This window comes from Cetorhinus maximus, chromosome 7, assembly GCF_964194155.1.
Source record: "Cetorhinus maximus chromosome 7, sCetMax3.hap1.1, whole genome shotgun sequence".
NCBI lineage: Eukaryota > Metazoa > Chordata > Chondrichthyes > Lamniformes > Cetorhinidae > Cetorhinus > Cetorhinus maximus.
This window is the reverse complement of record NC_135885.1, coordinates 58,044,377-58,057,655: the sequence shown is the minus strand read 5'-3', so window position 1 is coordinate 58,057,655 and position 13,279 is coordinate 58,044,377. Positions and strand designations below refer to the sequence as shown.

The 13,279-nt window shown below is 41.8% G+C and overlaps 1 protein-coding gene across 2 annotated transcripts in view; it reads left to right on the top strand.

Moving 5' to 3' along the window:
- Positions 1–13,279, top strand: part of LOC144682810 (E3 ubiquitin-protein ligase SH3RF3-like) — a 411,417-nt gene that overhangs the window by 387,072 nt on the left and 11,066 nt on the right. The window contains exons 10-11 of one of the 2 annotated variants that reach the window (XM_078545551.1): positions 5,511–6,976; positions 7,050–10,381. The exons of the other annotated variant lie outside the window; for it this stretch is intronic. Of the exons in view, the coding sequence (XP_078401677.1) occupies positions 5,511–5,679 (169 nt within the window). The 3' untranslated portion in view covers positions 5,680–6,976; positions 7,050–10,381. Of the gene's footprint in view, positions 1–5,510; positions 6,977–7,049; positions 10,382–13,279 lie in introns of those variants that run through there. 2 annotated transcript variants of the gene reach the window in all.

Genomic DNA, 13,279 nt, shown 5'->3' with positions numbered 1-13,279 from the left:
GGACACTAGGGAATTGGAATGCGGACTCGAGGGTGATGGGGAATGGGAATAGGGATTCGAGGGTGATGGAGAGTGTGGAATGGGAATAGGGGGCAGAATTTTGCCCTTGTCGGGCAGGCTCAGCAGGGGCAGGTGGGAGCGGTCGGGAAGCCGATCACTACCCACGATCGGAGCCGGACCGCGATTTCACGCTGGCGGGCCAGTTAAGGCCAGCCCAGCGTAAAATTTGAGCGGCAGTGCTCAGCGCTGCCTGTGTGGGTGGAGGAGGAGGGTGAGCGCGAACTTCACGATTGAGAATCTCCCTGAGGCACGGAGCTGCCTCAGGGAGATGAACAATTTTTTTTTAAAGATTTTTAAAATGTTATAAAACATGTCCCCTCACGTGAACCTGTTACATGAGTAGGGACATGTTATAATTGAAATGTAAAATGTTTTATTTTATTTTTATTTGCTGTTGGAAACCTCATTCCCCCCGCCCCCCCGGTGGATGAGGTTTCCTAAAAAGTGCAAGGCTGCTTGGCCTTTTTGCAAGCCCACCAACCATAAGGTTGAACGGGCAGCGAAAAATTTAATTAAATTAATATTTTAATGTCCTTAATAGGCCTTCTAATTGTCAGCGGGCGAGCTGCCAATTTCCGTGCGTGCCTGCTGACCGACCAACCAAAATATCGCGTGACTGTGCATTGACTTCGGGACCCTCGCCCAAAGTCAACATGTGTCATTTTACGCTCCAGTGGGTTGGGCGTGCTCCCACCAGCTGACGTAAAAATTCTGCTCAGGGACTCGAGGGTGATAGGGAATAGGGGCTTGAGGGTGATGGGGATAGGGAATGGGAATAGGGACTCGAGGGTGATGGAGAATGTGTTCTTGAGGGTCATGAGGTAATAGGGAATGAGAATAGGGATTTGAGGGTGGTGGGGAATCAGGGATAGGGACTCAAGGGTGACGGGGAATGGGGTCGAGGACTCGAGGGTGACGGGGAATGGGGTCGAGGACTCGAGGGTGACGGGGAATGGGGTTGAGGACTCGAGGGTGACAGGGAGTAGGATTCATGGGCTTGGGAGGAGGCTGGGAAATGGGGCCTGGGGGGGAGAGACTGACACCCGTGGCTCATGAGGTGAGATGGAGAAAAATGGTTTTGCCTTTTCTTTGCCTTCAGTTTCCCCTCTGCACTTGTTCATGGGCTGCCTCCCAGTTATTTGGAAATTCTCACACAAAATCTGTCAAAATGGAACTAACATGGTAAAACATCCCAAGGAGCAATATGAATAAAATATATTTGACATCAAGCCACAGAAGAAGAAATCAAGAAAGATGAACAAAGGGATAAGTTAGGTAAGGAGTATCTTAAAGAAGGGAGAGAGGCAGAAAGGGTTAGGGAGGGAGCATAAGCAGCTGTAAGCATGGCCACCAAAGGCATAGCAATTAAAATCAGGAATGTGCAGGAGGCCCGAATTATAGGAGAGTGGGCATTTCAAAGGCTTCCAGGGCTGGAGGAGGCTACACAGGTAGGGAGCGGTGAGGCCATGGAGGCATTTGAAAAGAAGTTTGAGGATTTTAAAATTGAAGTGAGGTCGAGCAGGGAGCCAAAGAAGATCAGCGAGCAGCACAGGGGTGATAGATGAATGAGATTTGGAGCAAGTTAAGATACAAGCAGCAAAAGTTTGGATGAGCACAAGTTTATCAAAGGTGTAACTTGGAAGGTTGGCCAAGAGAGTAATAGTTATGTCCAAAGCCAACAAAGGCGTGGCTGAGGATTTCAATAGCAGTTAAGCTGAAGCATGGCTGGAATTGAGCATTGTCGCGGAAATGGATGTAGGTAGTTTTGGTGATGGCGCAGATATGTTATCGGAAACTCAATTTGTGGTCAAACAGAACACAGCCTTGCTTAGCCCAAGACCAGTGGCGGAAATGGTGAAACGATGACACCAAAGACAAAGGTAGAAATTTTCCCAGACAAGGGGAGCTAGGTTTTGGTCCAAGTAGGAAGTAAAATCTTTGTAAAGTGACATCGGGTTGTGATCAGAAACCATCCAACCTTCTTCTGGATTTCACCTAGGCGGGTGTGAAGCTAAGGCGGAGAAGCCTCTGGAGCTGTCGGGAAGGTAATTAGATTATGCAAACAATTAAGTGTCTCTTTTATCCTAAATCCTGGCTCTAACAGCTAGCAGACACATTTCCTGAGCTGTCAACAAACTCAATAGGGTCGCCAAGGCGTTTGCACAAAAGGGACCATTTCTTCAGTGAAACTGACAGGCTGGGAAGCCTTTACTCAGTAAAACTGAAGAGCTCCAGTCATGGCCAGGTGAGAGGCTGCTGCTCACAGCAATCCTTCTCAGAGAGTGCTTTCACTGCTTGTGATTGCCAGCTTCTCTGAAGTAACTTCACCTGTCTTGCACTTCACTCACCTTCAGCTGCCTTTCCCTGTTGCCAGTCTTCACCATGGCATCGGTGCAGCTTATGCAGCTCTACCTTACATCTCTGATAAAGAACAAGAGACACAGTAGTAGGAGCAACATCAGCACCAACTGTCTCCTCCTCTGCCACATGCCCCTCACAGGGCTGAGGGGATGAATGCAGAGATCCATTTCCAAGGGTATGAGACCCCCAACACAGGGTCTACAGGCAGTGGATCAGCACTCTCGACATTTCTAAGCACCAGTGCCTCAGGTTTTCATAGCAGGTCATTGTTGACTTCTGCAACCTCCTGGAACAAGATCTCCCCAGTGAGCCAGTTGTGCATGCAGCTCCAGTGGTTAATTAATCTGCCTGTCACTGAAAGGAAGGGCAACATTTGTGGAGGATGCCTGTGAGGCATGGGTGCAAGAGAGCTATAGGATGAGGGTGTGAGAGAGTTTTAATGCTCAGGTGCCGTTGTGAGGTGCCTGGAGAGAAAGGAATGAGTGCAGCTCCAAGATATGTTGTCCTGAGGAGTGTGGGTAGGCTGACACTAGGCTGCAGCCAGGGAGCAGACATTGAAGAGGAAGTTGGACATCCTGAGGGGGAAGGCTGATAATAGGGGGAGAGGAGTTGGACATTTAGAGTGTTGGAAATCAGGGATGGGGGTGGCTCTGGTCAAAGATGGGGTTCCAACCACGGGATTGCAAATCGAATCAAGTGGATAGAAGCAGGTAAAACTGGTGGGCCAGATAGCAGCACCTTCATTGTTCTTGGTGCACAAGCAGTGTTGTTCTATCCAGCCTTTCTCACCTCCTTTCAGCTGCTGGGTTTGCAGTGACACAGGAAATCCAGCCAGCTGGTGTTAAATCTGGAACAGAGATAAAATATTAGGCACACAGCCTAATTAAAACATTTCAGTGATCTGGAGCGATTAGTTGCCTCCATACCCAACCCAGCACCAATAAAACTGAAAGTTAGAGGCAGGTTTCCCTTTTTTATTTTTAATCCCACCCCCCCCCACCCCCCCCCCCCACCCCCACCCCACCCCCCCCCACCCCTCACCCGACCCCCACCACCTGCCAGTTCTGAAGGGTTAAAATTGCTCAAAGGTGTTCTTAGACAGTTATATAAAATAGTAAATAGTTTGTAAAATCCTAATCTGAATATGACTTAAACTTTCTTTTTTAACTGATACAGACTACAGAGCTCCTGCCACTCAGCCAGTGGGTCAGACATTTAAGAGTCACTTAATTCAAATCAGTGCTTTGTCAATTCTAAGCCACAACGAAATGCATGATGTAGCAAGACGTGCCACCTCTGAGTGGAGGGCAGAGGGTGGCAGCAATATGTCCACCTCTTTTTGCCACCTAATTTTTAACATCTTCTTAAATTTCCCTCCTTATCATTTGACAGTGTAGCACAAGTTAATTGCAGGATAAAAGCTTCTCTGGCATTGGCCCAATTATTCTATAATTCTTCTTAGCCTTATCCTCTCTTGTCAGCTAAGTCGGGAACATACTTCACCTGTTCTACCACAACTGCCAGTCCCTCCCCAGTTCCCCCAGCTGAAAGAATTTGCATACTGCCTCGATGGCGAGGGGAGCAAATCGCATGTCAGAAAGAATCATAGTCACATACACTGACAGCATTCAGCATACACAGATTATGATTCTGGGTAAATGGAATTCTGGATTCCTTCTAATTTTCCCCAGCTACACATCAGCGGGATTTTCTGCACCCGCCCGTTGCCGCGATCTTCCGGTCACACCGCAAGCCAATGGACTTTTGGCTAGGGCACTGCCTCACCCACGGCGGGTCCCGCCTGTGACAGGGCCGGAAAATCCCAGCCATCATTTCTAACCTTAAAGGTAGGTGCCTTCCAAAAAAGAAGGCATGGCTGTTAATTTTGTAGTTTCAATATTCCTGATTAGAGATATAATCTAATGACATTGTTGCCCTCATAACAACTGGCAATGCACTTCACTACGTGAAATGATTTGAGATGTTTCTGGGAGACATGGTAAAATGCTATATAGATGCAAGTTTCTCTTCCACTTGGTACCAAATATCCATTCAACTTTGGAATGCGGATTCCCGTCTATTGGAATCAGATTAAGAATTTGTGAAAACCAGACCGCTTTTCACTTTGGATCCTTTACACACATCAAAGGGAGATGACCAACCCTGTGAGAGTTGGATCTGTACCCAAATTACAGGGGTGAAGTAACTGGGTTCTAATTAATGCAAGTTGCAATGATGCAATTGTAGTTTAGAAGAGTAAGAGGTGACTTGATTGAAACATATAAGATGTTGAGGGGTCTTGACAGGGAGGATATGGAGAGAATGTTTCCTCTTGTGGGAGAATCACTGTTTAAAAATAAGGGGCTGCCCATTTAAAACGGAGATGAGGCAAAAAAATTTCTCTGAGGTTTAAGGGTCTTTGGAACTCTCTTCCTGAAAAGGTGGTGGAAGCAGAGCCTTTGAATATTTTTAAGGCAGAGGTTGATAGATTCTTGGTAAGCAAGGGGGTAATAGGTTATCGGGGATAGGCGGGATGCAGATTTGAGGCTACTATCAGATCAACTATGACTTTATTAAATGGCAGAGCAGGTTCGAGGGGCTGAATGGCCTACTCCTGCTCTTTTTTTGTATGTTTGTATGAACACATTTTGCATTCACCAGCTTCATAGTTCAGTCAGTGGGTCACATTATATTCAATTTTATTGACTTTACCAAAAATTTGACTTTGAAAACAAAAGCAGAATTCTGCTCAGATGGGCAAATGGGTTCTGTACAAATTGGCTGTCTGAATGCTTCAAGCTAGTTTGAATAATTGTGAAGTATGCCATTGTTCTTGGCACATGAGCTTACAATGAGTTCATTATATAGCCTGGAAACTAAATGTAATGTTGTGAAATCCTTAGGCTAGTAAAGTGTTAATTGAGAGTGGCAGACTGAGCTAACTAATAGGGAAAGTTGTTAAGGGTGATGGTTAATTAAAACACATTAAAGTAATCATAGAATCATAGAAATTTACAGAACTAATGCAGGTGATGCAGTACTTGCCAAAGTGGGAGCGAGTCATGATCAAGTTTTATTTTCTTTGGTAGATATCGAGTGCTTGTCCCCTATCCCCCTCAGAGTGAAGCTGAGATCGAACTCAAAGAAGGTGACATAGTGTTTGTTCACAAGAAGCGGGAAGATGGATGGTTCAAAGGCACGTTACAACGAAATGGAAGAACTGGTTTATTCCCAGGAAGTTTTGTGGAAAGCTTCTAAGAAGCCTGATGCTTACCCAGTGCTGATCTTCTATCATCTGTCTATCATGGCTGTTTGGTATTTAATACAAGTGGATAAACAATGAAGCACAAAGTCACAGCAAACGAGAATTTACATCCACTGCCATTTTGTCACTTCCAAAGAAATCAAAAAAACCTACCTAATAATGGCTGTTCATTGACAATACCATTATTATATAAAGATGTACATACAGAAGTATGTTGAAGCAGTGCCTTCCCCATGAAGCCACAGACTGAGAGACAAATACATTTGCTTTTAAACTAGACTGAAGTACATTTATTCTCCAATATGTAAATTATAAATTTGAACTTTTTTTAAAAGAGAAAAGAATTTTGATATATCACCATAAGTTATTTGGTAAGGTTAGCACAAATAATGAATGATTGTATGTGAGGTGCTTTCTCTGACAGGGCAAATGATTTTTCTTCTTTCGGTCTAATAATTAGAAATCAAAAAATAATTGGATTACATTGGAGCTGTCATCCACCAGAGGAAAAAAAGCTATTTACAACCAGTCAAATAATATGTTGCGTGTAGTTTAATTATAATAGTCAGATGACTTTGTCTAATTCAGACAAAGCAGCTATAAAAACATTGTAAAGATGTAGCAATTAGCAGACCATATTAATCAACTGAAAATGATTTGGTCATATTATGACAATCGATTGATTGGCCTGACTATACGGAAAACAGATGATTTAAAGGCAAGTGCACAAGGGAGAGAATATGTCACTAATCTATTGTCAGTATTTGTATGTTAGAGAATTCCAGATTTTTTTTTCTCAAATTACAGAGCATTAATGAAAGATCTTGGAGACAAGCAAACATGTCCTAACTGTATAATTGTAATGGAGAACAGAATGCAAATAATAGGCTGGTTGTCTATTACACATATCTTTATGTATGAATAGTGTATCTGAAGAATGTCAGTTAGTAACTACCCAAATGACTAGGACATTTAGTTCCCCAATGCACTTCTTTCCAATTCCCATCACTTTTCCAAACATATTTCTTGATGCTATTCGATTGAACTGGGACGTACCTTCAAGAATCCCTGTGATTGAGTAATGTGCCATTTCCTGAGTTCCACTATTGAAATGGATCACTTTGTCCTGCAGTACTCCAGCACTCACACCAAAACCTACAGGTTTGTTATTGTGGCTTACAAAAAGACTAGTGCACATGTATTTAGCGTGCTTGGTGCCAGCAAAATAGTGTGATAGCAGGCTGAGAATATTACAATGACTTCTGCTACTTAAAATATTTCTGAATGATTGTTTCCTTATAAATAAATCAGTAAATTGCATCAAACTCCATACCTTACAAGTTTTGGCTTGGGGATTATGGAGCCCCAGCAACAAAAGGTGGTTTATTACAATAAATCACTTAAATCCTCCATCTAGGCTGACTTGTTCCCTTTAGGGAAAACGGTTGGGATGCAATAATTGGATTAGTGTCTAGGCTGGAAAAAAGTCTGCCAAAATTTCCATTTTTGATTAGTGGCTGCTGCTGGAATATATTCATGTATGCTTTGGGGAGGACAGCATCAAGCTGGGCTCTGCCACTAACCGTCTAGGTTTTCAAAGGAGCCCTGAACACTTAGTGAGATATTGATGGGCTATTGCTACCTGTAGGACTGGACCCCAAAAAGAAAGAACCAGCACATTCAAGAGAAAAGGGAGAAAATAGTGGGGGGGGGTGAGAATTATTACCTAAGTGATGTAACAACTAGGTCCAGGAATGAGATTGATCTTACATAATTTATTTGATTTCATCAGGTAAATTATTAAATATAACTTTATACATTGTTTAATGCTGCCCCAAAATAATGATACCAAGATGTTTTAAACATCCTGCCTAGCAACGACCAAAAAATATTGAATAGTATTTATAACTTAGCCTCTGAAGTTACATCACATCAGGTGTCTCAGTAGCATTGAAACTTTCCTATATTTGGGTTGCTATTTTCTAAGGTCATAGGTTCTGTTGGTGATAACACCTAAAATTGTTCCTTCACCACAAACAGGTAGTGGGCTGAAGTATATTTTCTTCATGGTGGTAGCTATTTTATTTGACCATTAGAGTGGAACAGTGATCAGTAAGTAATTCTGTCCAATTGCCAATATTTTCAAACCATTATAATTCATGCACAGTAGAATCCTATTCTGCCAGATACATATTTCAGTTCATAATGAGATTTATGGTTGAAATAGAATATTTCAGTGATGCCATTTCCACTGGTTCTCATCTCTGCTCACAATAAGACTGACAAAAGTCAGACAATAAGTGGGCTCATAAGCACAACCTTCTGTTTACAAGCCTGTTCCCTTTCCTGGAGTCTTAACTATTAGCAATCAGGGATGAGAAGTGAATAAAAACTAAAACTTGATTGCAGAAGTCAAAGTAACGTTTTAGGTTACCACCAGCAATGACACCCACTCCCTGATATTGCCGATGAGAAACATGAAGTTTAGGAAACTTGGGAGTATTGGGCTGTTTTGGACCTGGAATTCACACTAAATGAAATGAAAGGGTGCTTAATGTCTGGTATCATGACATCTGGAAAATTCTGGATGCCTGCATTATTATAACTCAAAATGGTGTGGCATGTACTTTATACTTACACTAAATTCCAAGAAGATGTTCAAGATCTGGTTTGCCAAAGTCTCACAGTCCATATTAATTCCTGTGCCTCTTGCATGTTCCTGCAAGCTGAGCTGCTTTGTCACTGCTATTTTCTGCGACTCATTGAATGTATGGTTTCAATTAGGGGTCTTCTATTTATACTTGGCTCGTCATCAGTGAAGAATAAGGATGTTTAAAATGTAGGAATAGATATAGGAACCTAATCTGAGATAAATCTAATATGCTAAATAGCTATTTTGTTTATGATCATGTGTACACAGACACAGTGGTTACGCTGCTTATATTGAATCACATGCCCCATACTAGTGATACTAGTGTGATCTCTCAACAATGAATTGATTTTAACCTTCACCAGACAGATCAAGACAAAACCAGAAGAAATATATCTTTTTTTACCCACAAGCAATGGAAAAATGTCTCAAGTTATCATTTGATTTATAACACTAATTCACATGCTCAAGAATACTTACATGTAGCCAGGATAGATCCAGCTCAGTAATATGCCTGTTGACTTTAAAGGAGCAATCAGCTGAAAGAATTACTTGATAAAGTTATGTCATTTATTTGCAAATCCACAATACAATGATGTACAGCACATTGACACATACCATATATGTTCATAGCCTGAAGCACAAATGTTCTGAATATTATTCATGCCCAAAAAGATTTGCTAAACCCTTTTTCATTAAGACTGTACCTGTTTAAATAGATTTTTGCATACTCGTTATAGATGTGAGGAGGGGTATTATTAAATGTGAAAACAACCAAGAGATAATGATTCACACCACTGTCCCAGTCCCATATCTGCTGCTGTCTGCAACTCATTCAGGAAAGATGATCTCAGCTGTAGTCAGGTATACTGAGAGATAACAGTAATTCAATACTAAGGGTTTTTCCTGTAAATATTACACAACTTTCATTACAATGATCACAAATTCCTACTAGATTTTTTAAAAATGTTTTCATAAAATAATATTTGCAATATTATGCATGGGCTAGTGAAACCACTCTACTATTTTATACGCTACAAGTCTTTTTACAGTATACATCGATCACTTAACTAAGTAGTGTTGTCTTAGCCATCTTGACATGGGGCCACGTGATTAAAGTACAACATTGTTTGGAAATAATTCAAGTAGCCATTCTGCTGAGCATATTAATTAAGAATTAGTTACATGTATGCTCCAAATACCAGATGGACAGCAAAAAATGTATTAATTTCCTCTCAAAATCCTCCAAGCTAATAAAAACAAAGTGGAGTGGTGTCGTTGTTGTAATATTCCATGCTGCGTCTTGTTAGCCTCACTCCCTTTGTGAACGACTTTTGCCATAAGTCAACTAATTAAGTTTCTGTAATGAAGTATAGTTCATTCTTTACACAGCGCAATGTATGTAATCAGTGTAATGGGAGGAAGTGTCAACTATTTTATATTCAATTTTTGACTCATTTGAAGAAAGGAAAGAGCTCATTACTGCTCTTAAATGAAAATTTGAGCTATCTTGTCATTTTCCTTCAAAACCTAGCATCATTTATAGCCACAAATAGAATCTGCCTTTAAGGATATAGAAACAATCTGTACATAACCTATCCTGTACCCTTCTTAAAAATTAGTGTTAGAAAAAAGCAACTTTTGTCATTTTCTATTTCTCTTGGTTTGTTTTTAGCATTTTTGTTTATACAGGCACATACGGCAGAATTTTTCAGTCAGGGGGCAGGCCCGACACGCCAACGCGTAAAATGACGTGCGATGACGCGGGGTGTGTGTCCCGACGTCATCACGCTGAGTGGCGATGTTTTGTTTGGCGGGCATGCGCCAGAGTCGGCTTGCGCCCGCCGATATGTAAACAGCCTATTAAGGCCATTAAAGGTCTAATTAAGTTATTATAAACGCTTCCCATCCAGCCTTATGGTTGGCGGGCAGGCAAAAAGGCCAAGCGGCCATCACGTTTTTTAGGAAACCTCACCCACAAACGGGATGAGGTTTCCTAAAGCTTTTATTAAATAAATAAATAAAAATTCATTAATATAAATACATATCCCATCTACATGTTTAAATCAATTTATAAACTGTTTATTTAATTTTTTGAACATCGACTCAATCTCCCTGAGGCAGCTCCATGCCTTAGGGAGATTGAAGCGCTCTTTTGTAAAATGGCGGCGTGGAGCCGACCGCGGGCGGCGCTCAGTTCCACAACCGCTCCTGCCGAGCCCACCCGCCATATGACAAATTCTGCCCATAAGAAATAGGAGCAGGAGTAGGCCATTCGGCCCCTCAAGCCTGCCCCGCCATTCAATAAGATCATGGCTGATCTGCCCCAGGCCTCAACTCCTCTTTCTTGCCAGCTCCTCACAGCCCTCAGCTCCCCGATATTTCAAAAATCTATCTACCTCCTCTAGCCTCCACAACTCTCTGAGGTAGAGAATTCCAGACTTTCACTACCCTCTGAGAGAAGAAGTTCCTTCGCATCTCAGTTTTAAATTAGTGCCCCTTATTCTGTAACTATGTTCCCCAGTTCGAGATTCCTCCACTAGTGGAAACATCTTCTCAACATCTACCCTGTCAAGCCCCCTCAGAATCTTGTACGTTTCAATCAGATCACCCCTCATTCTTCCAAACTCTAATGAATAAAGGCCTGTTTAGTCGTTCTGGGATAAAGGGGTTGACTTATCAAGGAATCAGTCTAGTGAATCTCTTTTGAACTCCAATGCCAGTATATCCTTCCTTAAATACGGGGACAAAAACTGTACACAGTACCCCAGGTGCAGCCTCACCAACGCCCTGTACAGTTGTAATGAGACTTCCCTATTTTTAAACTGCCCCAGCAATACAGGCCAAAATTCCATTTGCCTTCTTAATTATTTGCTGTACCTGCATGCTAACTTTTTATGTTTCATGCAAAAGAACATCCAGATCCCTCTGTGCTGCACTTTTTTGGAATCTCTCTCCATTTAAATAATAGCCTGCCTTTTGATTTTTCCTACCAAAGTGCACGACTTCATACTTTCCTACATTAAACTCCATCTGCCAAGTTTGTGCCCACTCACTCAACCTGTCTATATCCCTTTGCAGATTCCTTATGTCCTCATCACAACATGCCCTCCCACCTATTTTTATATCGTCAGCAAATTTGGATAAATTACACTCTGCCCCTCCTCCAAGTTAGTAATATAGGCAGTAAATAATTGAGGCCCTGGGACTGATCTTTTTGGCACTCCATTAGTTATGTCTTTCCAACCTGAAAAAGACCCATTAATCCCGACTCTCTGACTTCTGTATGTTAATCAATCCTCAATCCATGCTAATACATTACCCCCAATACCGTGAGCTCCTATCGTGTGCAATGACCTTTTATGTGGTGCCTTATCAAATGCCTTCTGGAAATCCAAATGCACTACATCTACCGGTTCCCCTTTATCAACTCTGTTCGTTATATCCTCAAAGAGCTCTAGTAAATTTGTCAAACATGATTTCCCTTTCACAAAACCATGTTGACTCTGTTTGATTGCGTTAAGCTTTTTTAAATGTCCTGCTATTTCTTTCTTAATAATGGACTCTAACATTTTCCCAACAGATGTTAGGCTGACTGGCCTATAGTTTCCTGTTTTTTGTCCCCCTCCCTTCTTGAACAGGGATTAGCAGTTTTCCAATCTGCTGGGATCCTCCCAGAATCCAGTGAGTTCTGGAATATTTCAACCAATGCCTCCACTGTCTCTGCAGCCATCAGGTCCTCATGACTTGTCTGCCTTTAGTCCCATTAGTTTGTCAAATACTTTGCCCCTCGTGATGGAGACTGTTACTAAATCCTTTCTCCCCCTTAGCTTCTTGCTTATCTGAGATCTTTGGAATGTTTATAATGCCCTCCACTGTGAAGACTGATGCAAAATATTGGTTTAAACTATCTGCTGTTTCCCTGTTCCCATTATCAATTCTCCAGTTGCACCCTCCAAGGGTCCCACGCTCACTTTAGCCACTCTCTTCCTTTTTATATACCCTTAGAAGCTCTTGCTGTTTGTTTTTATATTTCTTGCCAATTTACTTTCATAATCAATTTTCTCCCTCTTTATTAGCTTTTTAGTCATCCACTGCTGGTTCCTAAAAAAAATTCCCAATCCTCTGGCCTACCAGTAGTTTTCGCTGCTTTGTATGCCTTAGTTTTTGATTGGCTACTCTCCTTGATCATCTTTGTTAACCACAGGTGGTTCATCCTTCTCATCAAGTCCTTCTTTTTGACCAGGATAAATTTTCGCTGAACATTATGATATATCTGCTTAAATGTCTGCCACTGCTCATCCACTGACCTTCCCCTTAGTCTATTTTCCCAGCCCGCTTTATACAACTCTTTCTTCATACCTCTGCAATTGCCCTTATTTAAGTTGAGGACACTGGTTTGAGACCCGAGTTGTTCACCCCCAAACTAAATTTAAAATTCTATCATGTTGTGATCGCTACCCCCTAGAGGATCCTTAACTACGAGATCTCCCATTAATCCTACCTCTTTACACATTACTAGATTCTGCAACATATTGCTCTAAGAAACACTTCCTGATGCACTCTATAAATTTGTCTTCCATGTTACCCCTGCCAATTTGATTTGTCCAGTCAATATACAGATTAAAATCACCCATGACAATTGTTGTGCCCTTCTTATACGTCTCCATTATTTCCCGATTTATACTTTGTCCGACAGTGAGGCAACTCTTTGGGGGCCTATAGACGGCTCCCACCCGTGACTTCTTCCCCTTGCTATTCCTTATTTCCACCCAAACTGATTCCACATCATGATCTATGCCACACACATCACTACTCACCACTGCACTGATACCTTCCTTTATTAACAAAACTACCCCACCTCCTTTTGTTTTTTGCCTATTTTCCGGAATGTCAAATACCCCCCCTTGAATATTGATTTCCCAGTCTTGGTCACCCTGCAA